Here is a 27569-nt window from a genome sequence, read left to right as displayed (position 1 = left end):
CTGTCCTGAGTAGGGCCAGGAGTCAGATTTTGATGATCCTTGTGGGTCCCTTCCATCTCAGGCTATTCTATGCTACTATGATATTTTCTGACCAGCTTTCTTCACAGACAGACCATAAGTTTATGCAGGAATAAAAAGAACAGTTAGTCTTCAAGAGAGAAATAGACTTTCTCTGTGCAACTACTGGCTTTGCAAAGAACTGTGAATTGAATCGCTGAAGCACACAAGCCTGATGTGCAGAAATCAAAGCTTTTAACACTAGATGCTTTTGGTTTTATAAGGAAGTTTTTTATTATTTATTGCAGTCTAACAGGGAATTTCCTTTGAGGGAGAAGCAGATACGTGGTGGATGGCCTGCTGGGGAATATGTTGTTTATACTTGGTTCAAAGTTTGTTCTTTTATTTCTCATAATTGTTATAAGGAAGTCAAAGCTGAGTCTTCCCACCATGGATCACTCTTTCTCTCTCTCTCTTTTTTGTTTTGTTGATTTCTTTTGTTATTGTTTGAAGACTGTATATCTATTAAAATAAAGTACAGACTATGGAATATAAGAAAGCAGCTTGGCAAAGCACACATTATAGCATCACAGAATAGTTTGAGTTGGAAGGGCCCTGTAAAGGTAATTTAGTCTAATCCCCTGCACTGGGCAGGGCCATCTTCAACTAGACCAGGTTGCTCAAAGCCCTGTCTCACCTAGCCTTGAATGTTTCCATATATGCTGTGCTGATGTGTTACAGTTCAGTTTGTATCCTGAGAGAGGAGTGGGTAGCAACTGTAGATACAGATTTGTCTGCCAGAGTATTTTGGCTAGTGAGTGGCGTTAGGTTTAGCTCCAGTCACCCCTACTACTACCTGCCAGGTCACTGCTTCATTAAACAGCTGCAGCAATCAGATTAATTTAGTGCATACATCTGTTTTCCCTATTTGTTCTAACTGATGCTGATGGGGGTTTGGATCTCTGTAAATCACACACTCACTAATGAAGAATAGGCTATTAAATTTCATGAAGCTTTTTATGTTTTCTCAGACAAGGTCAATCATAGTCTATTTACCTGTCAGACTTCACTGCTTCTGGAGACCTCCTTAGCAAGACCTATTTTATGGACTACTTTGAGTCGATGTGCAGAATTTCTCTACACTGCTTTGGGGTCCATGGGAAACATATCATTCCTGATGCTGCAGAATGATTTGTGCTTGTGTATCCTGAGCTGCTTGCTTTGTATAAGTAGTACTTTTGAAGTAAATACTGTAGGATGACAGAAATTAATCATGTTCTTATTCTTAACCAGCTTTTATTTTGTTTCAGCTTAATATTTCCTGGAGTACGGCTGGGCGCTGACAGTCAGTTCAGTGATTTCCTCGATGGACTGGGACCTGCACAGTTAGTAGGCCGACAAACACTAGCAACCCCTGCCATGGGTAAGAATGATACGTTCTCCTCTGTTAAATGAATAATAAGACAATTAACTAATGCACACACTGGCAGACTACAGCACCAAAAAGACTTTTACCAAGTGTCTTCCTTCATTATCAACATGAAGGTCCTATATGCAGTTACTGATGTTCCAGCTTTCAAAGTGGGGTGAGAAACAGTATTTGCTCCATTTGGGGTATTGGCTAATCTTACTTGCAATTTGAAGATAGGGGTTTTACTTCCCACACAAAATTATTGTGGCTTCTCCAGTTGTAGCCCACTGCAAAATCTCAACTGTTCAGAGTTTGTATTTACTTGAAACAGATTATATTGGATGTGACAGGGTTTCTGGCCAAACTGCACTTTTCCAAGCTTAGTTCATCTAACTCCAGAAAGCGAAACTTCTGGAAACATTTGCAATGCCCAATAATCAGTTCCTGATAAAGCCAGTGCTTGTCGTGAGAGACACAAAATCCTTTTCTTCAACAGCTGCCTGGGGCTATCTGTGATCTCTGTGTTCCAGACCAGTCTGTAATTTCCTTTAGCAGCATTAGCTGTAGCTTGTTTACGAACAGAGTATGAGTTTGTATAAGGAGTGCAAGAGTGCAGGACTGTGTAAGTATCTTTGGAAAGATTCGGGGTTGGGGTTTTTGGGGGGTTTTTTGTTTATATATGAGCAGTTCTTAGACATGCTTTAGGATGCTAATTGACGACTCCTTGATACACTACTGTAATGATACTTCTGCTGGAAATTATAAATAGCCAATACTTCAATACAACTGTCTTGGGAAAACCAGCTTTAGGAAGGGCTACTGAGGTACATCTGAAAAATAAGAGAGAAACAGAAAAAAAAATTGCAAAAGACAGTGTTCCCTTCCCAACTCATGAGCAGAAGGAAAACTATCTCGAGAATGCTCTGAGTACCCTCTAAGGCAAAACTTGCTGTATAAATCTAAATGACTGCTACTAGAGCATTAATAATCATCAAACCTATTAAATTAATATTTTATTATTATCATGGAAGAAAATATATTTGTGAGATTGTTTGTCCAATAAGTATCTAAATGGCTTTGTTGGTATGCATACAAGGGTCTTCTTCTGTCTCTTTATTTTAATCTTGTTTTGCGACTAAAGATTTTTCTGCAGATAACTTGAGTAAAACATTTATTTGGACTTTTTTTAGAACTTTATCTACTACAGGCTGAAGTTTTGGCCCCCAGAAAGCTCTCCATCATGTTTTTTTACAATTTTTAGAAGACCTGCTCTGTGCTATCCTTTCACCAGTGATGATTTGAAAATGTTTGGATTATCGCTCCCCCTTCTGGTTCCCTGCTGCATATTTTATTTTAGATATGAGATATAGTGATGTGCTCTTAAAAATGCTTGTTGGAATTTTCCTCTGAACTATTTTTAGTGAAGAACACGGCTGTGTTTATTCAAGAAAAGTTTAATTGATAAAAAAATCTTTGCTGCTGTTCTGTCATAGTTCACATACCAAGGTATAAACACTGCTTTAATATGCCGTTAGAGAAACATGTAAAAATCCCATGCCCAATTAATTTCAGAATGCTCTTTCTCTTAATCTAGACGCCAAATTCTACAGTTCAGAACTATCTATTTGTGAATTTGGTTTTTTAGACAATTAGAGCTTACATATCAAATATATACGACTCACGTGTTTCATGGATGTAGTTCATTTATTTGCTCAAGTGTCATGTAGCTGCCTATGCCATACTGTGCATTTTTTTTAAGTGGCCTATTTTAATCTATTTTGATCTAAGTTAGATTTCTACTCAGCTGATTTCATGATATATGAAAGCATAGAGACATGATGCTTTGAGCATCAGCACATAGTTTACTGCCCTTGTATTTTATTGATCTAGATCAGAACAGTGCTTGGTCTCAGAGCAAGCAGTTTCCTTTTTCTGCAGGAAATGTCATTTGTCAAAACTCAGGCAAGGAAACAAGTGTGACTGTTTAGAAATGAAAGCAGTTTCTTAACATGTTGTGACATTTTATTCACACCAAAAATGTGTGTGGAATATTGATAAAAATGGAAAAATTGTCACCTGTGTGCTTGGTGGAGACTTTTGAAGAAAAAAAATACCTTTTTAGCTGGTATGAACTGTATACCTAGAGAGGGCACCATGCTCCCTAATTATATATTATTTAGTCCTTGTTTAATAATGGAGAAGCTAAACGGATCATCAGGAGACGCAACAAGCACAGCAATACAGGAGAATAACATCATTCTGGTCTTTCTCCTTCTCACTCTTATACCTTGTCTCCTGTGCTGTACTGCTTCTCTAAAATGTGGGTTTCTTTCTTCTCCCTCTCAGGTGACATCCAAATTGGAATGGTGGATAAAAAAGGCCAGTTAGAAGTAGAAGTCATTAGAGCCCGTGGCCTCACACAAAAACCTGGCTCCAAATCTACCCCAGGTATGGAAAAAAAAAATAGACAATATATGAATAGAAAACAACACTATGAAATATACCGATGAACTGGGGAATGGACGCTTTTTGTGTTCCTTGTTAGCTGTCACTACCTTTGTCACAAACCTTTGTTTGGTTTGCTTTTCAACACGGAGTATGTGTGTGGATATATCCTTGCTACCAACGTCCACTTCTTACCACCTTGCATCTGCCAGTTGCATGCTACCTTTCAAGGAATCATTTTCAGCAACTCAACATCTGTTCTGGAAGGAACATTTGTAGAAATATTTCTGTGTAACTTAGGCAAGTCATATATCTCAGAAGGGCTTTGTCTATATAGCTGAGGTTTTTTGTGTTTGTTTACCATGAAAAGAGATGGAGAACAGGTGAAAGTGCTTTGAAGAAACAACTTAAATGCACGTGTCAAGGTCTTCTGTACACAACAGTGCCTCAAGGCAGCAGTTTGTGCTAGTGTTAGTGTCAGTGTCAATAATTTGTATCATGTATATTGTAATAATATTGAATCATTTTATAAGGACATTTGTTGAAGTTCTAGTTATTTATAGAAATAATTATTAGAGGAGATTTAGAATCAATACTCCAACCACTGCTTATTGTAACACCTGGAACAATTCTTTTAAATAACATTTAGTGAAAATGGTACTTTGCAATCTCCTTAGGAGCTAGAGATGAAAGAGCAATTCATGTCTGTGTCATAGGAGTGGCATAGTTTTAAATATTCCTTTTGCTTTGAGCTATCTCTGACCCCTAAGCATTTATAGAGACTCCAGAATAGCCATCAGTGACATTTAATTCCTGGAAAAACAAAATGTTTTTAAAATGACAGACATGAAGTGTAATTGTTGTTAGTAACATCTTAGATCACTACATTCAAAGTTTATAAAAATCAATTTGATTTCTTGTGGGCTGTGTCATCTGTTTTATGAATATAATTGTATTCAGATTATACAACTGCAAAGATACAATGAAGATAAGTTGTGCCATTTTCTCTCCACTCTGCTTCCTTTTAAGGCATTTGTCCTCCATTTCAGATGTGCACCGTAAGTCCAAATATAACATTCTTGATGTTCTGTCTGCAGCTCCGTATGTCAAAGTGTATTTACTGGAAAATGGAGCATGTATAGCTAAGAAGAAGACAAGAATTGCAAGGAAGACCCTTGATCCTCTGTACCAACAGACACTGGTTTTTGAAGAAAGTCCACAGGGTAAAGTCCTTCAGGTCAGTTTCTTCTTAATCCCATTTTAGGCTGTCATTTGCATGTTTACTTAAATTTAACCAGTATGTGTAAATCCATTCCAACTTACTAAGCATTTAATTTTATAAATGCCATTAAACACATCCTTGTGGCTTGTGGTTTCAGACTTGCAAAATGTCTTATTGCATGGAACATTTCTCTTTTGTTGACTCTTGCTCCTGTCCTGCCATGAGGTTTTCCCATGAAAGGGAAGTAATCACTCACTCTTGAGAATAACATTTTCCTTATGCTAACATATATAATAGCAAGAGTGAACATACATAAGCATGGGTTTAAGTATATACTTAATATATATATTAAGTGTAAGCATGGATTTGGGGACAATCATGAACCTTAATTTTATGTTCTTCCAGGTAATAGTTTGGGGAGACTATGGCCGAATGGACCACAAATGCTTCATGGGAGTTGCCCAGATCCTTCTGGAGGAATTGGATCTGTCCAGTGTGGTAATAGGCTGGTATAAATTATTTCCACCTTCATCGCTAGTGGATCCAACATTGACTCCCCTGACACGCAGGGCTTCCCAGTCATCTCTGGAAAGTTCCACTGGGCCTCCCTGCATTAGATCGTAGTAGCAGGTGCTGTCTATTCAAAACATCACCCAGGATAACAATTGGAATCAGATATTCACATGATCAAAAAACACTGTTGGAGAGAGACAATCACTTCTGTTTTTGCTTGTAGTAGTTATCCAAACATATGTCTGTCTGTTGGGAGATGGCTTAAATTGACAGAACAAAGGTATATCACATACAGCTAATCTATTAGCAGCTATCACTGATGCTTATAATGATTAAAAAAAAAAAAAAAGAAAGGAAAAAGAAAAAAGAGAGGGACCTTTAGATTCGACCTAAGTCAAAGATGACCCAAACTGGAAGCTCTCACTCTGTTAACAATGTTGTATTTTTCACATTTTGAGAGCCCTCAAGCAGTGTAACCTTCCTGGTGTTTCAGCAGTTTTTCTGTACTTGTCACTTCCACTAGTTTTTTGCCACGTGATTCTGCTAGTTTTGTAGAAGTCCTCCCAATGCTAACAGAGACCCTTCCTTTCTTTTTCTAAACCAAACAAAAAAGGGCTGAAGCATATCTCTGTAAGCATCGTTAAAGTGTTCAACAGCCACAGTTACAATTCCAGAGAGTTCAAATAGTTTCTCAGTTCTGGAACTTGCAAGTCTCTCACGTGGGAACCCAGAACAAATACCAATCTAAGTTATATTCTTAAAAATAAAAATCATCACAGTGCCACTTTTTCTTTGTAAAAAGCAGATATGTTTGCATTATATATATATAATAAATTTTCTGTTTATGATGTTTTGCATGGAAGAATTTTGAAGAATTCTGCAACTACTGCTGGGGACTGGTATAAAGCAGCTTTAGTCTTAATTTTGACATTGAATATGTTATTGGTAATGCAATTTTCCTCCTAGAAATGGAGAGGAAATACTTACGTTTCTGTGTATAAATGTATATTTGACTTCCCAAAATGTTGACCAGGAATGAATTGAGCATATGACACTTTCAGCTGTACCCAGGCTTCTCTGATGTGTGTCGCTTCAGACGCACCTGTCTGCCCTGGATAGAGCATGGTATGAGTTGTTCAGTGTTTCACTGGAAATTCCAGTTGAAATATTCTGCACTTAATAATGTTTTTATCAAATTTTAGTTTACATTTCTTTGAGATTGATGCAAGCACAAGGCTTGATTTTTTAACGCAAGATATCTTACTTTTTGGAGAAAAAAAATCAAATTTCAATTTGCTTTTTATTCATCTGAGTTCTTCTTGGCCTTGAAATCCCTTGTGATATTCTGTAAATGTGCGAAGAACTGCAGATTCCTGCAGGTGCATTGGTATGTTTCCCCTCCTTTTACAGGCCATTAAATTTTGTGATCACACAAATAGAGCAGCATGACTTGGAACTGTTCAAAGCTGCATGCACGTTTTGTAAAAAGAGATGAAAAAGGTTATTTAATAATGTATGTTAGTTCCACATAGGCCAGCTTGTATGTTGCATGTACTTGTACAGTTTGCTCGTAATTACTATACTGAAGTAACCAAGAAATCTAAGCCATCCATTTTTCTTATAGACATTTTGCAGGTTTTAGCCAGGCTAGGTCTGTGGGTCTGGTGCTAAATGTCTATAGATGGACTTTATTTTTTACCCTATGGAAAACGTGATGTAGTACGGACCAAATTCCTTCTAATAACTATTTTGGTGTAGATTCCTACTGTGGGGCTGTAACACATGTAGAAACTGTGTACACACTAGATTTTAATTCATAGACATACTGCCTGCACCAAGTGAACTATTTATTATTACTCAACACATGGGAATTATTCTGCCCATCTTTCCATAGGGCACAGATTGGTTACTGCTCGACCTGCTGAGCAGGAAGAACTCAAGCATTGGTGCACTACTACTAGATCCTGTTCTGTCTTAGTGGCCAAAAACCAACTAGCTATAATTCGATAGTATCTTTCTATTTTGACCACTTGTCTTAACACTCCCCTGTGCTTTTAAATGAACTTCCAACTCATGTTATGTAAACATGTTTAATAAAATTTCCTTTTCATGTCCAGTGTAGTAGTTGTGCTCTCTGTATGTTCTGAGGTTCATCTGTGATTCTGCTTGCTGCAGGACTGTGTGAAATGTGTTAAGGAACAGTAAAATAAGTAATTTCTATGGTTCTTTTGATTGCTGTAATAGTGTATGTTGAAATCTGGGACCAAAAACTGAGGCCTGGTGAAAGTCATGTTTGGTTGGCTTCCTTTTTCCTGAGAGAGGAGCCAAATTGTGCTCTCATTTGTTGAAGCAGGCGAATTGAAGTTAAAAAAAAAAAATTAGCCAAATTTTTATCTGTTGAAATCAAATCAGTTTGTTGGAGAGGAATGATGTGGTGGCTGCTTGTAATAGGGCAGTGGGGCTATACAAGTCAGATACCAGGTCTCCACTTGGTGTGTGCTGAACCTTTAAGATATGAGAACAACTACAGACCTTTGGTACTTTTTAAACCCATGACTATGCCCTTGTATTGTAATGCTGTTATGAACAATGCTTTATAGAAATTTACCTGAGAGCAGAATTTGGCACTAAAATTTTGCTAGAGAAGCAAAGATTGTGTACTTTTTTTTAGTTTTCCATGTCCCACAGATACCTGATCACAATTTAAAAATAACATAAAGACAGTATTGCCTCACTTTGAACACTTTTGTTTATTACTTTATTTAACTGAATACATGGTTAAGATACTGAAAAAATGACTAATTAAACATGGTAAATCTCTGAACAAAAGGCATGTTATTCTGTGTGGTGGGAGTGATCTGTTTAAATACAGAATTTGTCATGCTGTTGCAAAAAGCCCTCAACTTCATTAATCTCATTACTTTGAACATTGTGTCCAATACTAAGATACCTTTTCCTTTCTGATCCTGAGAAATAAATTAAGTCCAGCATTTCTGATCTCCCCCTAGAGGACAGAAAATATGGCAGCAAAAGAACATGCTGAACTATTTCATTTATGGTGTTTCTGATGAACAGGGATCATAAATGCCAAGATTTCAGGAATGAGGTAATAGAACATGCTAGGTCGGATAAGTTGTGTGCTGGACTCCTTTCCCAGGGACTGCTGTGCTTTAAAAACTCATTGCTGAGTGTGGATTATAATACACAAATAAATCAGCTGAAGTTCCCTCTTGGTTTTCTGTTAAGAATGCAGTACTGCCTAATATGTATGTCATGCAGGGGAAAAGCAAAGATTATTAAACTCATAATCTCTGCCATATAATCAGACAGTTATTTTCTTTGTGATAAGTAAATGTTCTAAATTTTATATTGAAATGCAAATTTATGTCTGTCTTTGTGGGCAGAGGAAAAAGCTTTTGGCCTTAACCTTTGTGTTAGAGAGGCATCAGAACTACTGTGAGTAGGTAGGACAAACCACAGCTTCATTACCTCCTGTCTTTGTAATTCACAGAGAAATTATGTGTACACTTTTGCTGCCTGTTTTCACAAACAAATGATGGTCTCAGAAGTCACGTTCAGCCCAGGTATGATATGGTATACACAGAAGACAAGTTCAGAGAGAGCCTTCAGTGGCTGTTCTGTGTCCTCCATGATTTTACTTATAGCCTGTGACTTGTCCTCTATGAAGTTGTCTGTTTGCAGCTCCTGTGCAGTCATTTATTCCACTATCTACAGCCCATTTAGTTCAAGGAAAAAGAATTATAGGATTTGTACTCTTCTTTTGCTTTAAATGAAGAAAGTCATGGCAGTCTTCCTTTAAAGCCCCAAAAACTCACTCCATCATACCCTACTATAATTCTGCAAGCATAGCAGAAAGCAATCTGCTTTCTACTGTTGTCAAAGGACGTGATTTCTCAAGCCAGATGATGAGCATTCTGGTTGTCATAAGAGATTAAAACCCTTCTAACAACTATCAAGAGTAGAGTCTAAATACTTCACTCGCAGCCCATCAGCTACTTTCTAGGAGAAAAAGAAAATCCACAGGTTATGAATTCATTTTCTCCAGTGTCTGCAGGAATGACCATGTATGCTGGTAGTTAAATACCATGCTTATGGAAAGAGGTTGTGTGTGGCAGGCATGTCACACAGATCAAATGGTCTTCTGAGTTTTGTGATCCAAACTCCTCTCTGGGGTGCCAGAGACAGGAGGGGACATTGCCTTCTAGGTGATGATAATTATTCAGCTGCAGACCCCAGTCTAATGAAATGCTCCTTAGTTAGGTATTTTCTAGCCATTGGTATGTTTTGAAGCCATAGTTGTGCATTGGGACATCAAACCTTATACATTCTGCCTTGTCAGGTCAAAATGTCTTAGAAGATACTGAGGGAAAGGGCATAAATTTGTCAAAATCTGCAGACTACAGTTTACCAATACAGAAATTCAGATAAGGCAAATGTACAGCTGTATGTTTACCTCTGCTAGTATGAGAAAGGCGATCTCGAGAGCCAAGTCTTTTGGAGGTTTCACTGCTTGCTTCTAGAAGAGTGACACCTAAGGGTTTCACAGAACCTCTTAGATGGCCTCTAGAAAACCTGCCTTCAAAAGGTGATGAGCAGCAGCTCATTATTAGACTACTCATTGGACAACTCAGAATTATTTATTCTGATTACTTTTAGCATGTTGTCAGAGGACTGAAAATAGTTCATGCCTCAAACATTGATATAAAGTTTTGCTCATTATAAAGAAGCTACAACCGAAGAAGTGTCCCTGAAGAGTGGGACTTTGAACTGAAAGTCAAACTGTTGATTAGATAAAGGGAAACACATTGTTCAGTCACCTCAGGCTGAGGGAAAGGTGTGCATCCACAAACGGCCAAAGCCACCTGCTGCAACTACCCCCGGTTGAGTTTGGGGTTGGGGGAGAGCACAGCTCACAGAAACCAGGTTTACACAGACTCCCCCCAACCGAGGGGGAGGAGGAGGTTTTGGGTGCATGGTGCAACCTCTGGTGAGAGGCAATAAACACCCATCCTCTGATTACACAAACTGGCCCAGCTGTGGAACCCCCAACCCCACAGGGCACATCCACAGGACTTTCACATGAGAGGCTTGGCCCCTCAGGACCGCACGTGGTGCAACAGACCCAGAGTCTGCTGTGAGAGACTGACCCCCCCTCCAGGGGGCCATGGCCGGACATGCCCACCCAGCCTGAGCATATAAACCCATCGGACTCTGTGCCTCCCAGGGGGACCTTCACCACCAAGAAGACCAGCTGGAGAGGATCAGCGGGACATCTTGGGGTCCATGGAGTGGTGATATTTTCCTTATTCTGTCCCTGTCACTCTTTCTGTCCCCCCCACCTATTTTCTACTTCTTTCTTTCTTTTTCTCTCTCTCTCTCTCTCATATTTACCATCAAATAAAACCCTTACTATTGTCACTGGCATATGGTCTCATTTGCACCTTAATTTGGGCAGAGGCATTTCTAAGAACCTTAAAACTGGATCATAACTGGATCACAGCTTCAGAGACCTGCTAAAATGCAGTTACAAACCAGTAGTGGCCCACATGGTAAAGAAGTGGTCTGTAGTGAAAGGCTGTGTGATATCACCATCTGTGTGGATTTTTACTAAGTCTAAAATCATTCACTTCAGTGAAGACTGAGTCTTTTTTTCACATTTCCTTCTCATTTACATCAGTGGGATATACTGTGACTTTGAGAACCTGGTTACAGGTTTCTCCACTCATCATTTTTTGATTCATTAAATGGGGGTAAGTGTAATTCCCCATTTCAGAGATACTGCATAAATACAGAAAAAGCAGAACATAAATGTTCAAAAAGCATTTGTGAGGTCCTCAGGGATATAAATGATGTAATAAGATTCCATCATCTTCTGGCTCCCAAAGCCTTTTTTACACTGACAAGTATCGGGAAGGAATATCTTCTCTACTGAACCTTGTCACTCTACTTCAGCTACAGCCAAATAAAAGTTCCTGAGCCACACACCTAAGCAAGATACTGCAATTTATTTAGCTGATGCCAACTCCTGTACAAAAAGTTTTTAATAGAGAAGATGTCTCATGTTCCAGACTCCTACTGTTCAGGAAGTACAGCAGCGCTATCACCTCTGCACTTCCAGCAGCCTTCTGTTGTCTGGTCTGACTGGCCTAGGCTGCTTCATCACAGCAGGTCTCCACAGAACCAAGATGCCTGTGTCCATGCTAAATCACTAATTATGGAAGGCAGAATAATAATCCCATTTAGAACAAGCTCATAGAGAGGGCAGTAAGACAATCCTAGATATTTTAAGAACTCTTGTCATGCAATTTAAACCAAAAATGAAGATTTTCAAATTAAGCAAATATTGTAAAATAGCAATTCAATTAAATGTTACAGTATATACTGAAAAAAATTTAGAAGTCTGTTAAAGAACTATATTTGCATACTACAGAAGGAGTGCCCACACAGAGGGAAAAATACAGCAATATTACACCAGCAAGTAAGAACAAAAAAGATCTAGTGATTCTAGTGATTCTCTAGATTCAGAGTGAGCGATAGCTTGGAGGGGAACATTTTCTAAGTATTAGTTACTGAGCAAAGTCTGTTAGAAGCCAAAGCCAGCAGCAGCATTATACTTGGACTTCTGTTTGTTAAAGCTGCAGCAAAAGAGAGAGCCCACAAACATCATCCTCCAGTTTTAGAAAGGGGTGCATTTCTTCCGGAGTGACAGACAGGGTCTGAGACTAAGTGAGCAACCCCTGAGTGCATAGGAATGGCAAAGCAACACAAAAGGAAATAATGGCAATTACAATAAAAAATAAGTGCTTAAAAAATACTTTCTTAGGATTTTGAAGGCCTGAGAATGCAGCCCTGAATTAGACAGAGAACATCTGGATTTGGAATGAGTCCCCAGATATCCTTCATACTACAGGTCAGAAGGATAGCCGCTAGCAGCCAGTGCTACAGAGGCAGCTTTTTCTAACAGTGCAGTTTTCATGTACAGCTTGCCCACGCTTTTTTCTTTGTAGATGATCTGACGTGCACTGTGTGTGAGCTTAAAATTAAGAGGATATAAAGGTGGGTATATTTAATCTCAAGTTCTGTATTGTGTAAGAGAGTTTCTTGCATCAGCCCTGATAAAGTTTTGCATACAATGTTGAAGAAGTCAAGTGCTCTGTAATGGGGAAACCAGTAAGTCAGAAACAGGTTCCCATGGAAAGCAGAGCAGAAGTTTGGGGAGCACAGAGGGGGAGAAAGGAAGGGACAGAAATAGTGCCTCTGTTCATCTGGGGGGACCAAAAAGGGAGACCCAGGGAAATTCTGGCATAATTGTTTGGCCCCTGTCTTTTTGACTGAAAGCTCCAAAAAAAAGTGGCTGCTCCTTAAAGCCTTATGGATGGCAGTGCACATCTTCCTGAAGGGTCAAGGGATTTGGCCCAATTTCATTGCTTTGGTATTGGAAACAGCAGGGCTTGTCAAAAAGATGTGATGCACTGTTGACAAGGTGGTGTTAGGTCATAGGTTGGACTTGATGATCTCAAAGGTCTTTTCCAACTTAGCTGATTCTGTGATTGTTTTTCTTTCTAACAGGTGACTCTCTAGGAGTTAACCAAGACAGAAGAAGTAAGTTGATGGCACAAATAATCTTTTGAGTTGCTCTGTACCTAGTCTCAAGAGGCACATAAAGTCTGTAATTGCTGGGAATAGGAAGCATCAGCAAGCTTCTCACAGGCAGCTTGAGAGCGGCTTGTTGACCTCTTTTGCTTCTTTTTACCTGGTAGGAAAAAGGTCCTGAGATTTGTGAGACAGCTGAAGTACAGTATCTGCTCTTCTAGAAAATGTAAGAAATTTTCTTATTCCCTCCTCTTGTCCTTTTCCTAATCATTGCTCTTGCAAAACTGGGAGGCTGAGTTTAGTGTAGCTTGGTGCCTGGACTCAGCTTTCAGTTGTTCTGCTCCAGGGCTGCCAGCAGCCCACTTGATCCCTGAGCCTGTTGGTGGAACAGGCCAGCATTCCTAAGCCATTCATATTAAAACACAAATAATACAACCCTCAGACCTTTTTCATTCATCATGTGCATGAAAAGACAGGGGGAAGAAACCCATCAGATTTTCTTTTGTTGGAGGGCTCGAAACAGAATTAAATCACAGCTGCACCAGACATCGCTGCTGTGCTATCCATATAATCCTTCAGCTCCACTATACATGCGGGCTTCTTTGTTAGATGTCTGCTATGCCATTCTTAAATCATACTTCTGTAAAACAAACCACAAAATGCAAAGGAGGAGAGGGAGATGTCACCATAGCAGGGCTTAACCTTCTTCTCCCTTTGTTCTTCAGGTGGTATCTCCCCTCACCCCCCAACCCCTAGCACTCATCTTAGTCTGGTTCTCCCATCATTTTTTTGTGTGATACCAGCTCACAGCTGAATCTTGTCATCTCCAGAGAATACCTGTTGGATTGGACAAGATTTACATTTCTTCAGAGAGTGAATGGAGGAAATCAGAGGATTGTTGAATACCTCATGTCTCTGGGGCTGCTCTTCAGTTTGTATAGAAGAGGGCTTTGGTGGGATTGATGCTGCGTTTGTCCCTACTGGGTCCCTCGTGGAGACGCTCAGGCGGCGCTCTGCCAGCACCCACGCATGCACTCGATCTCACCTTGGCAGGCAGTCGTGAACAGCCCCTCACACACACAGTCTGTGCACAAACCGGAGACAAAGAGGCGAGAGGGGTTCTTTGCATGCAATTCCGAGGCGTTGAATGGCAACACACTCAAAGGGAACAGAGGCAAGAAGAACAACCAAACCGAAAGCCCATGCCAGTTTTATCCTGAAAACTCCCAAGGGAGGGCAGAGCATCCAAAACCAATAGTCTGAGAGCTAGGGGGCAGAGGCATGATTGAATGACGTAACAGGGGCCAATGGGAAAAGGGATGGGAGAGGGGAGAGGGCCAGTGACCAGCAGAATCTAGACAAAGGGAGAACTTTCTAGCACAGTGTTGTAAGGAGAGACCACTCTTAAGGCAACTTGGGGGGTGTAAAGTGCACTTAGCCACCGCAACAAGTTTGTACGTGGGTGGTCTTGTGGCTGGTTTAATATCACTATTTCCTCCCCTCACATATCTCATGCACACTGTGCATTTTTTATGGACTCTGTATTTGCTTTGTCTATGCTGTAGAACGTGGAACTTGGCCACTGATTTCAATGAGGCTGAATCCAAGGTGCTTTTGTGAGAAAAGCTGCCTGACACACACAGTGCACACGGCTCTGCTGGTGACAACACCCAAAGCAGGAGGCCAGCCAGCCAGTCCAGCTATACAAAGCATAGGGCTTCATCTTCCTTTCAATGAGGCAACGATCCGTGCTGTGACAGCAGAGGTGACAGCCTCTGTCTGTGACAGGAGGACATCGCCTGGCTCGTGGATGAGTATCCTCATTTTTTTATTTTTCTAATGCACATGCCCTAGCAAGTAAGAGCAAAAGCTAGCATCTTCTGGGGATCCGCCGGCTTCAGAAGAGCAGCCACAGAGCACGGCACTGGGCTATGACAGCCCAGGTGGCCCGGGGATGGGCGACGGGCAGCAGGATGGAAAACCCGCCGCCACAGGCTGCCCAGCCCAGGCCTTGCAAGTACTGTTAATTATGTAGAGACATAAATCTGCTTGGGGAAACGCACTTAGAGGGAAGCGCTTGGCTGCGAACAGCGGAAAAGGACCAAGAGCCTTCACACACGTCCTCGGGGGGCGCGCCACGCGCCGCGGGCGGGCGGAGGCCCCGGTGCCTCACGGCCGGCGCTGCCCCGCCCGCCGCTCCCCAGCGGCCGCCGGGGGGCGCCGCAGCACCGCGGGCAGCGCCGCGCGGAGCGGGCCCGGGCCGGCCCTCGCCCCTGCGCGGGCCCCGGCGGGAATGCGGGAAACGGGCGTCAGCCTTTGTCAGACGCTTTTTATGGGAGAGAAAGAGGAAAAAAAAAGCAGCTGTGTATTTTTTTTTTCCCAAGTGTCGGATGTTCCCTGCGTGTGCAGTGAAACCGGGTGTGTGATCACTGGCTGTGCCTGTCTGCTGGGTTACACGTAAGAGCTCTCAAAACAGGCGAAAGTTCTGAAGAGGAATTCATAAAGCATACAAAGAAATAATGGTTATTTAACAGCTCACCCGGTTCTCTGATTCAGTAATGATTATGAACTCACTTAAATCAATGCAGTTCCTCTAAGGAGTGTTTAAAAAACACACTTTTCCCCATTCCTGCATTATTTGCAGTGGCTGCTCTGACAGATTAATGTCAGGCTACTGTGTCGTTCGGTGACAAGCCTCATTTTGTTTTCCAAGGGCTGCTTTTATTGTTAGACTGTGCTGTACCCTCGCTACACCTTCGTTACTTTCCGATTAAGCTGCAAGTCAGATACATCAGGAGAATTTCTTGCAACCAGTGAAAGCTTGTGCTGGAGTATTATTAAACTTCCATGATAACCTGTTAAGGAGAAAAAAGAAGGTATTACTGCTGACAACCAAAATGGTGTGAAAACTCATGTACTGCTTATCTAGCTGCTAAGAAAGCTAAGTCAACAAGGGCATAAAATGAAATATTATGCTCAGTGAGAGGGGACAAAAAAGCAGGCTGGATTTGGGGAAACGAGGTCTAGTTTGACACCTGACCCATAAAAAAAACACTCAGCACTATGAAGGACCTGAAGCAGGGAACTGCCCAGGACTGGTTTGTGTAGCCCCATATAGCTTAGCGTGGTCTTTGAGTTGTCAAATGAATGGATTGAAATCTACATACCTTCAGCTCACCAACATCCTCAAAGAGAAAAAATTAAATTCTTTTGGGATTTGGGCTCAGAGAAGCTTACAGTTCAGCTGAAGGCCAGCAGACGGTGCAAATGTGCAAGGGCCGAGCCCTAAGGCCAGTGCTAGAGCTTCTCTTCACAAGTCACAGTGGGCCTAACAACACACAGTCCTGCCTTAGGACTCTAACCCGGCTGTTGGGAATCTAAAAAGGAGCACAACCAAAAGAATGACAGTCAATTTGGTCTAACACTGAGAGTCAGCAGTGGACAACATGCTTTGCTACTCCCCGCTTGTGCAGCTTCAGCAACAGTGTTCTATTAGATGGCAATGAGAGAAGTGCTTACTTGATATAAAGTGCTTTGGAAGATCCCAAGCATTAAAGTCTGAAACTGTCAAACCTACCAGTTCTTAAATTAGCTGGCGTGACAGGGTAGCTGGACTCGGTGCCACCCTTGCACTAGGTCCCAGAACAAAACTTCCTACACTTAACCCTGCATTTCCATCTTCCTGAAGCTCCCCTCTCCTGTGTAAGACACAGGAGGTCACAGAAAATGTCCTTGGAACTTTCCCCCAAGCTCCAGGAGAAGAGGCCCTTCCAGGGGACATGACTAGTGTATCCTTATGTCCTGGCAAGGATTACTTGCTAGAAAAGCTTCTCTAGTTAGTGATTGGCACAGCTTACAGCAGCCTTCAACCTGCTCCAACATGCTCTGAAGTGAGGACAGCTGCAGGCAACACTTACTTCTTTTGAACTATGCTCCAGTCTGATGTGCACATGCTGCCCTTCAGCAAGCTATCACAATTGCAGGCAGAGAAGGGAGGGCCTTGCCTGCAAGCTACAGCCTCCAGTTGGGAAGCCCTCTCACTTCCTCGTGAATGGGGCTGGTGAAAGCCTGCCGAGTTGGCTTCACCTGGGTATGCAAGCAAGATTCAGCAGGACTTGTTCACAAAAGTTGACACCAGACCAAGCCCTTCAGATGCACATTCCTGAGCCCACTCCTCCCCTTTAGGGTATTTTATGCCAGCCACTCCCAGGTTTCCCCCTCACCTTAATTACCTTTCTGAAGGGATCAGCTCTGTGTGTGTGTGCATGCTAATGCTAGGAAGTGTAGCTTTGCAGCCCAGTCTCTTCTATCATCGTGGCTTCAGGCTGCAGCTTTTTTTTCCAGTGCTTAAATGCAACATGTGGATATTAGGCAAGGGCAAGAATTTGCTTTTTCTTGCACACAAAACAAGGAAATGCATTGTGCCTCACCACAGCTGCCACAACCACAGCTGCACTGCCGAACGAGATGCACTTGCTGGCCTCTGCCCCTTCCCTCGTTGCTGTTCCTCCTCTAGAGTCTTTGGACACTCCCACAGTGGGGACTGCAGGGTCTCTCTCTCTCGAGGTGGATAGGGGAACCCTTGGTAAGTGAGCTGCAGCCACGTGCAGAGCACTAGAGATGAGAGCTGGCATGATCCCAGGGGAGTATTGAACCGAACAATGTTACAAGGAAGTCTGAGGAAACACCTCCTCCTCTAATAGGCTGTTAATGGTCCTTGCCTTGCAGCCCTTGTGAAGCCCCACTGGAAACTGGCTACGGAAAGAGGGGCTGGGAGAGCAGAGACACAAATTGTTAGCTCCCAGCATGAATCAGAAGTATCTGTCCACATTACTGGTGTGAGTCAGAGCCTAGAAAGATCTTTGTGATCTGTGAAGGTAACCCAAAGAATTCCAACCACTGAGACATAATTTCAGGCCGTAAATTGGTCTTGTCTATAGATCTGAGCTAATTTTTGGCAGGTGCAATATTCCCTGGATGAAGGTTAAACAGATTGGCTGAACTTATCTTGCCATTGGTTTATTTGTTGGTTGGTTTGGTTTTGGGTTTGGGTTTTTTAAATGCTTTTGTGGTGGGTTTTTTGAATCTTTGCATGTTTCAAAAGGATTGAAAAGAAGTGGAAACGCTAACGGGTGTTTTGGCTTGTTCTGCTGTGTAGAGGGTTTCTGTGCCAGTTACCTAGGAAACTGCTGTAGGATTGAATTTAGATGGATGTGTTGTCAACTGCAAATGAGTACAGTGGCTTTTCAAGAGGTGGGGAAGAGTGTAAAATGCACAGAAAATATAAATGCCTGTAATGTGATTTCTGGGTAAGACAGTGGTCCTATCTTTTTGACTGGCATTTTGTAGGCACCCTGACAGCTGCACAAAGGGATCACAGATGGAGTGCATGGCCATGCCTCGGCACCTGAGCTTGAATGCCCTCATGTTTGTAAGGTGGGTTAGCATTCATCTAAATGTCAAACCATGACTGCAAAAAGTAGCACTAAGGTTGCTATTAGGCATTTTTCCTATTTTATTACAGCAGAGTTATGATGATCTAAGGAAATTAGAGCCTTTCTAGACATTTGGACTGCAGCACTGCACAACCATTTGCAAAAAAAAACCCCAAAAAAACAAAGCCCCAACAACAACAACCAAAAAACCCAAGAAAACACATTTAATTATTGAGATACATCTAAAGGCTTATGCAATGAACTAAAATGTGACTGTGGAGCTTTTCTTGGAAATCATCGATAATTGACCTTTTTTAAATACAGCAGGAAAACTATGAAAAAGCAAATAAGTGCTTCAGTCTGGGGGAGTTATACTGATGTCTGTCAGTTCTGGCTAAATCTGCAAGTGGTTACTTATCCCACAGAAGCCACAACTTAGAATGGTCCATGGCTGAAAAAAATGAGCAAAACAGTGGGGATTACTTAGAATAGAGCTCCTACAATTTCTCCTATTCTCTCCCCCACTCCAAAATACACACAGGATTAGCATCTGGGTTTATACCGAACACCAATTTCCTTGTATTTCTCCTACAAAGTGCACTTCAAATGGCAAATGCAAACTCTTAGTAGTTTATTCATGTTTTGACAGGTGTCACCAGTTGGCACAGCTACGTGTAATCTTCAAAGGTTTGGTTTCTTCCCCCGCCCCCAAGCAGGTGAGCAAGTTTCCAGCCTTGAAAAGACAGGTTGTGCTGCTTGTTTTGGGTTAGGCAAGTGCACCAGGTAAGAAACACTGTTCTTATTCCTCTGGCTAAAGCTCTGAGGCAGAACCTGCTTTAGAGCCATTTTCCAGGGCTGGCTTGTCCCTGCTCCCTGCAGCTGTGCACCCACCAGTGTGCTTACATCCCCTGCATTTCTCTCTGCAGGTGCTCCTCTCATCCCAGGGGTCTAAAATGAACGCTGAATTTACCAGTTCTAACTTCTGGTCTGGCTGTTGGGTTGTGAGTGAGTACTGCCCAGGCTCTGCCTTCAGGGCAGGATCAGTCCCTTGGAGCTGAGGGTCAGATGATGGTCCCACCAGATGTTTGGTCAGCTGGCACATGTACATGACTAAGACAGCACCTTGTGGACATATCTGGACTCCGCCCCTGCCTGCATTGCTGCCAGGTGGCCAGGCTGCATGGACCCAGCTGCTGCTACACTGAGAATAGACACCAGAGTCAAAAAGAAACTGTGGCATCTCCAGTGCCTTATCTTCTGCTCAGAAGAATATATATACCCCAATCACTATTTCTTCAACAACATCTTTAACAATATTTACATTGGCAATTAGCCAAAACCTATAAAACTCCACTCTGATGGGCCTAGAGGTGGCTCCAATTCACTCTGTTGCATCCAAGATTTTCCTCTGGCCTCTGTCTTTGGAGATAGGCTGAAGGGACATCCAGAGCTGGACTCCCTTCCTCCCTGCTCGAGCAGATGTGCACACAAACGTAAGCAGATTCCTCTGTTTCAGGCCCGTCTGTAACCTGCGTAATGAATAATGTACAATGAATTTGTGGTCTACATGTTTATTAAGTGACTCAGTGTTTCCAGTGGAGATTTTGTGCTCATGTTTTACTCACATCTCAAAACCCACTCACTCTTTTATTATCCCCAATAACAGTAGGTGATAATAAATTATACAACTGTAGATGACGGTAACTATATCAACAAACAAATTGTATCAATTTTCAGTGCGAGTTTAAAGCTTTGTTTACTGGTTGTGCAAACTCTGAAAAAGGAATTTGGTAATGCTGCTGCTGTTATTAAATGTTCTAACCGGGCTGTAATCCAAGCCCTCCATAAGGCGTCTCTAAAGAAGATTTTTGCCTACTGTGTACTACTGCTTTTACATACGAGATTAGGGATTTATACACGTAAGAGCAGAGAGAAATGTAACTAACAGAACAGTGACAGCTCTGTTTGTTACTTCGTGGAAAGGCTGAAAGACAAAAGGCCTTGGTGGTGGATTTCAGAGCTAATCCCCTTCCACTGCCTTTGCAGAAACACATTTGTACTTTCTGAAAAACAAAGGCTTGTAGAAAAGCGTCAATCAATCAACAGTGCAGCTACATTCTGTGTATTGAAGCAAGCTCACATGCTCTCTAAATTACTCTGGATCCTATTTTAAGCTTAATAAGCAACTCAGTAATTTGTATGGCTGTGGAAAGATGTAAGCTTATGCCACAGTAGCCATTTTGAAACAGCCAACAGACCCGTGGCGAGGGATTGACTTTTTGGGAAAGTAGTTGTAGCAGTATTTGGAAAGTTGCAGTATCCTTTCCAAAAGGAAAAGAGATTGTTTGTTGAGAAACTCATATCTATGTGATAATGGTACACTTCAGTCACAGGAAAGAATGCTTGGTCAAATGTAAGTGCGGGTAACCGTGGCATGTGGTGTATTCTTGTTTCAATTGAAAATTTTCCATTTTCAGTTGTTTGTACTCATAGGCTATGTGGGAAAATAGGCCTGGATCTGTGTCGCTTAGCTGAGTGATCCTCACAGAGGTGCTGGATGGGGCATACAGGTGAAACAATAAATATGATTGAGACTTTCAGTGAGAGGCCATCCTGCAGGCTCTGAATTTCTCCACATAATGATCCCCATCCCTCTGGGTCTGGGACAGGCTGAAGCGATGCAGAGCTGACTAAGCTGCTGCGTGACTAAGCCTCCTGGACCTCACCAAACTCAATAACTAATACTTTTAACTGAGCTGCTGATCACTGTCCTGACATGCCAACTGGGTTTTGCATGTTTCATTGCCCATAAATATGGTTAGGGCTGTCATGAACCTTTTCTGTCTGCTCCTCTTGCAGTTGTTCCCAGGGGCTGAGAAGGAGCCCTCCGCCAATGGAGCTGAGGAGGATTCAGCTCAGAAAACCCTTGGAAAAGGGCCCTCAGAGAGACTGAACTTTATCCCCTTCCTTTAATTGCTATTGGGACCTGGCAAAAGTACATATTTGCAATTAAGGTTGGCTGTTAAAGTGTTCTTGGAGCTTGACACCATTAACTTTGACACTGAGAGCATGAGGCCAGACCTTAGAGCATTTCCTCCTGCAACATGACCAATGTTTGCATGAATAAGACCAATTACAGATATGTCAGTTCTTGTTACTCTGATGTTTCTTATCCATGTCCTATACATTACGGTCCATGTTTTTAAAACAGCTGTCACTATAAAACCAGCAGTCAGTGAGGACACATGGATTGTTACTGTTGGGTGTCCTTAAGATTTTAGCTGTGTTGCACAAATTTCCAGTTAAAAGTAAGAAAAAGTTCAGATAGTGTTACCTACTTAGCTTCAGACTGCAAGAACCTGTTCTCCAAATAAACACAGTATGCCTGGAAATCCAACAACATTCAGAAAGCCTCCCATTTTATCATCCATCAACTGCTTGGCCATTTTTAAATTTGAATAGTTAGTTATTCACTCAAACAGACTGAAATGTTGTATTTATTTTGTTGTGAGCTGAGCAACACTCTTCCCTTCTGAAGGACATACACAACCTTCACCTAGGCAAAGCAACTCACTTCGTTTTGGTTGAAGAAATATTAGATTTTGCTTCTTTTGTGTACCCGTTGTCTTGCCGTGGGGTTTTTTCTTCTCACTGACTGCTTGTCATCTTGCATACACCTGTGTGTCCTCAAAATGACAAGATTTACATTCTGTAGAGCAAGTGACTTTTAAAACAACCTGATATTCATAGAAACAATTAAAATGTTTTATTGGACTCTTTCACAAGAGCAAGGTGCCCCAGGCCTGTAAGGGACATACCTTCTGATGTCGTGAGGCACCACTGCTGCTGCCAACTGCACAGGCAGTACCCAGTAATTGCTCCCCCAGACAACCCTCCTGCTTAGACCAGTTCTGTGCTCCCCTTTCTTCCCAATGTCTTCCAGCTGAGGAGCAGAGCTTTTGTTACTGCATGTCCCCCTCTCCAGCAAGATCTGTCTTTCAGAGGAGATTGCTTTGTGATTAATTTAAATGTCTTTGAATTGGTGGAGGGTGGGGGTTGCTTACAGTCAAGCCTGGACTAACCGACTTTTTTTCCTTATATCTGATTCTCTTATGGTATGAAACTTCAGAAGTTAACATTTGAGTAAATTACCCTACAGTATATTAAAAAACATAAGGATGATCATGTGGAACAGTGTAACATGTTCACCTTAATTTCATAACAACATCTCCTCTAGGAACCAAATACACAAACAAGGGGAATTATTACAATTGCAAATGTAGTTTTAAATAAGCTTTCTTTTGGCCACCCCTGAGTTTTTGGTCATATCCTGCTTTCAGTTTATATGTCCTTTATACCAGACTTTTTTTTTTTTTCTGACAGACTCGTCATTTGATCCTTCTTCAGATTTTGGATGCAAGAGAAGTGCTCAGAGATATGGAAAGTTACTCTTCCCTATTACAATAATGATATGTAAATATATGTAACATTCTCAGCCTCCTCTGTAAATAGAGCTGGGCATGTTGCCCTTACCTTCCAGGGCTGCTGTTACTTAAACATCTCACACAAATGTACACTCATTTTGCACAGAAATGGCCTTCCTCATTTGCTTTTGGGTGGAAAAGGAGCAGACTGGTGTTAAGTAAATAAAACATGGTGAGACCACACCACCAAAACAAGCTGACAAAACAATTGAGAAAGCATCTTTGGAAGCATGCCTTTACTAGTATAGGAGAAAAGGTATCTTCTTAATCTGGGTTCACTAACCTGTTTTCAAAGAGTTGTGAACAGCAGGTTGTTGAGTTTTAACTTGGGTCAGCAGCTCAAGTTCAAATGTTGTCATGAACCTGATACTTTAACCCAGGCAAACATGCTCAGTGCTCTGAGGAGGCAGGGGAGATTCTGCAGGAGGGAATCATGGTGATAAGCTGCAGTATGCTTCCAGGGGGTCCCAGTGAAGCAAAGGACTGCAAGTTTCTTCAGCTGGATCTATGGCCATGTTGCCCCGCTCTCCTGGGACAGGCTGGGAGCAGAGCTCAAGCATCCCCTTGGATAGGTAGTGAGCAGAGAGGCTGGCTCTGGGAAGCCATGCTCCTGTTTTGAAGTCAGCTAGCAAAGAGCAAAGCAGCCCATGAGCCAGACTGGGCTGATATGTTATACCCACAGCCAGGCTAGGTGTCTTAATCACTATAACCTCTCTTTATTACAACACTGAAGGCAACAAGCTTTGACATACCCATCCCTGTGGAGGGTACTGCTGTGAAACCTCACAGGACACAGCCCGCCTGGGGTGAGAAGGCCATCTCTGAGGGTTCAGAAACACTCAGTGTCACTCTTCCTAGAGAAGTGGTAACATCCCCATTAGGTAATGGGAAAGTGCTTTTGGGAACTTCATCCCAAACTCTCTTGGAGTCCAGTTTTTATCTGAACAGTATTTACCCTCTTGCCTCTTTGTCACCTTTAAACTGCAAATATGGAATTTTAAGTGGTTCAGATATGGGGCTGAGAAAATAATCTTTCTTTGGAGTAAAATTTAGGGTATGCATTTAACTGCATTTACTTAAATAACAGCTGGTTTTTAGTCAACTGATTCTATTTATCAATCTCCATCTGAATTATTAAGAAATTAGGGCTAAAATAGTTTATAAATTAATTCTTACTTAATCCCTGTCTGGTTGGTCGGTTACTGAGCAGGCAGGTTGGTAAAACCTGGCAAGCTGATCTGTCTGATAAATTCACCCGTGCCTGCTCTACAACAAAAACACTCAGATCCTTCTTAAAATAAAAGGGGTTAAAATGATAATAGACTCCAAAATTAAGAGAGTGAAGATGTACTGTACTGCCAGCAAAGACTAAACTATGGCCATGCCACAATACGCTTTAATCTTAACATACAAGGTCAAAATCGGAACATTAGCCCCACTACTGTACATCTTTTACTAGGAAAGTTTCCATTTCCTTCTTGACAAGTACAAATGTCTGTAACTGGCACTGTGAGTATGTGCCTTTTTTCAAGCCAACACTGTTTGTAAAATTTCTTTAAAAAATTAAACCAGGAGTTAACCCCTTATTAACTTGAAGTGGTGGAATCTTGATTCAAATAACTTCTTTATCACATTGCTCTCTCCAAATGATTTTTCTCTTCAGCAGCTTACATTTATGTGACATATTTTCTGACCTCTGTGGCATATTTTGCATGTAGTTCTGCCTAATTTGTACTTCAGTCTGTAAGCAAATAATATTTCTTTTCTTCTACATTCATCCATCTTCAGGAAAATCTGGTTTTACAGCCAAGGTTCTACAGACTTAGGTACTCTATTTCACTGTAATGTGGCTGTATTAGTGCCAAGATGTGTCAATTGCCTGAAAATATTGGTGTCTGAAGGGTTTTATTTTCTTTCTTATGTGTAATTAAATACTGTGCAGATGGAATTAAGGATTTATTAAGAATAGCTGATTTTTTTTGTTTATCTTTCTCACTGTTTTTTTCACCGTTGTGAAGTTTTGTGCCTATTTTGCTTTCCTATTTTTACTAAACTGTGTAGGGGCCACAAAAACATATTATTCGGTTGTGGGTCATCCACTCAGGAATGTTAGATAAAAACTTCTGTGAATGGTGCTATACAGCTGATACGGATTTAAAATATTTTTTGATGTATGTGGTAACAGATTTCAAATTTTTCTGGAATGAAGATAAAATAAATACAAATATTTTTGTGGTTTTTTTTAAATTTAAATGGTTAACTTCATAGAGCATAATTTCGTCAAGTACTTTGATGAAGTTTTCTGAGTCGCAGGACTGCGCACATCCCAGGATGTGCTAAGAGATGGGTTTTCCTGGGAGTGGGGCTTGCTAGGTTTTTGCTTCAAGGCCCAATAGCTTTGGTAATAAATGGCAGTAATCTCAGGAAACTACCAAGGCAAATGACCTATGGCTCTGATGTTTCCACTGAATGGAAAGAGATTGTTTATTTAATTTCCAAACTGGCTTATCCTCAAATGTGCCATTTTGTCTTCATAAATTTTGGGAAGAATCTGGAGAATGTTGCTAAGAGCAACCACCACATCTTGAGGAATTGGAAACAAAATACAGGAAGAAAATAGAACAAATATTCCTTAAAGGAGATTACTGTACTGCATTCAGTGTCTTGTAAATAAGCATGTTACAACTACCCTGGTTATCCCTCAGCAGGGAAATGCCCTGGAGCATTAAATGTCAACTAAAGTTAAACTACACACTCAGTACCCCTCCAACATCAGTCTGTGCTAACACTGTTAAGGGGCAGGCAGTGTCAACAGAGCACTGCCCACTTTGCTCCTTCTCCTATACTCCATCAGACAGTGGAGGGAATTTCCTGACATCTGCAGTACTCTTCCCAAAGTGATAATGAATTTGCCTTTGATCTCCTCCCCTCTGGGGCCATACAGCAGGCATTGGGTAGGGATGGGTGAGCAGAGGCTCCTGAAATCATGGCTCACTAACACATTCTACAAATGTCATCACTTGGGTCAAATGTAGCCAAGAGTCCCTGACACAAAAGGTAGAGATCTGTGATTTGATCTGCAGTCCTGTGAAATTGGTGTAAATTTCACTGAGGACCTGAAAGTCATCAAACATGGAGGAAAACTCATGTACACATAGACGTGGGAGAGAAGGATGAAGGGTCATCCAGAAGAGAATTCAAAAATTTAAACTGCTACTGTTCTCTGTCCACTTAGCTGACCCCTGTAGCTTTCTGAGTCTTTAAGAGCAATGCAAAAGCGAGGCATGTAGCATAGTGCTGTCAAGTATTTTAATGAATGACCTTATTGGGAATGAAAGACTGAGTGTTGGCTCCTACCCAGCATTACCACTGGACCCTCCTGACTGTCCTTCTAAATGAAAAATGACTGTTTCTCTGTTGAGAAATCAAATTATAACTCACTTTCAAACTCTGCTACATTTGGGATGCTTTGGCCCTATGTTTTGCTGTTCAGGCTCATCCCTATTAAAAAAAAATATTCTGGAATTATTTTCCCATACTTGGACAGCTATATGGGCTGACGCTTCCAGACTCCCTCCCCAGAGCAAGTTCTCTGAATTCATACAGCTCAAGTGACCTTTCCAGTTCACAGCAGTGACTAAGATTCCCAGCAGTAGTGCAAGCTTTGCGTTTGGATACACATACGTACATGAATACATATTTATACACAGATCTATACATATACTACACACGCACACACATAGAATATGTATGTATAAAAATACTGCTTGGAATTTCAGCTCTCATGTTCCTAAGCTCTGTGTCTATACAAGTTATGGAAATTCTGGCAAAACTCAGAAAGTGACAAGCATATTTTATATTCACACAGTTCATCTGTTGAAGCATGATTTTAAGAGGCCCTAGCTATTTAAACACTTACTGTAAAACGAATGAGTAAATGGGTTTCTGGATTAGGATTTTAGTCAGGTTGTAAATTTTTAGAGATTGGGACTGTTTGCCTGATTTTGTACACAGGCAATAGATTTTGGTCCCTAGGAGCTGCCTCTGAAGGAATAATTATAACCATTCCAAGAACTGAGAAAATGCACTGAAAATTGCTGTACTATTTAGTTTCCAGTTTTATTTGGTGAACTTTTCCAGACAGCTCCTCAAATAATAAAAGCAATAGCAAATACCTTTTTAGAAAATAGTAATTCTCCTTTAATAGGCTTCTTTGACAAATTCTTGAAATAAACCCTCCAATGTCTCAGGGCAGAAAAAACTATAGGTTCTGTTACAGTTTCAATTGTTACTGCCTTTTTTTTAACATAGGCTGCTCAGTGGCAAGAAATATTTCAAGACAAGAACCAATCCAATCTAGCCAGTACAAACTTTCTCAAATTGTTGATAAAATTTGATAAAACTCTCTTTTCTCTTGGGTGAATGGGTAGCTCTAAGGGGTCTTCAGC

The 27569-nt window shown here is 41.3% G+C and overlaps 1 protein-coding gene and 1 long non-coding RNA gene across 9 annotated transcripts in view; both read left to right on the top strand.

Moving 5' to 3' along the window:
• Positions 1 to 8313, top strand: part of LOC138108531 (regulating synaptic membrane exocytosis protein 1-like) — a 182866-nt gene extending 174553 nt beyond the window's left edge. For all 6 annotated transcript variants that reach the window (XM_069011330.1, XM_069011329.1, XM_069011333.1 and 3 more), the window contains 4 exons: positions 1308 to 1420; positions 3755 to 3856; positions 4951 to 5090; positions 5481 to 8313. In XM_069011330.1, coding sequence (XP_068867431.1) covers positions 1308 to 1420; positions 3755 to 3856; positions 4951 to 5090; positions 5481 to 5699 — 574 coding nt within the window. In that variant the 3' untranslated portion in view covers positions 5700 to 8313. The remainder of the gene's footprint in view (positions 1 to 1307; positions 1421 to 3754; positions 3857 to 4950; positions 5091 to 5480) is intronic.
• Positions 8314 to 17705: 9392 nt separating this feature from the next.
• On the top strand, positions 17706 to 22144 carry LOC138107365 (uncharacterized). Of its 3 annotated transcripts, none has more exons than XR_011149450.1 (4): positions 17706 to 17787; positions 18552 to 18638; positions 19287 to 19420; positions 19564 to 22144. It is a non-coding gene; the product is annotated as an uncharacterized lncRNA (long non-coding RNA). The 3 variants fall into 3 exon arrangements; XR_011149449.1 differs by lacking the exon at positions 17706 to 17787 and adding an exon at positions 17957 to 18079 and having other exon boundaries at positions 19287 to 19353; XR_011149448.1 differs by lacking the exon at positions 17706 to 17787 and adding an exon at positions 17957 to 18079.
• The last annotated feature ends 5425 nt before the right edge of the window (positions 22145 to 27569 follow it).

This window comes from Aphelocoma coerulescens, chromosome 3 (genome assembly GCF_041296385.1).
Source record: "Aphelocoma coerulescens isolate FSJ_1873_10779 chromosome 3, UR_Acoe_1.0, whole genome shotgun sequence".
NCBI classification, from domain to species: domain Eukaryota; kingdom Metazoa; phylum Chordata; class Aves; order Passeriformes; family Corvidae; genus Aphelocoma; species Aphelocoma coerulescens.
This window is presented reverse-complemented; position numbering and strand designations above follow the sequence as displayed.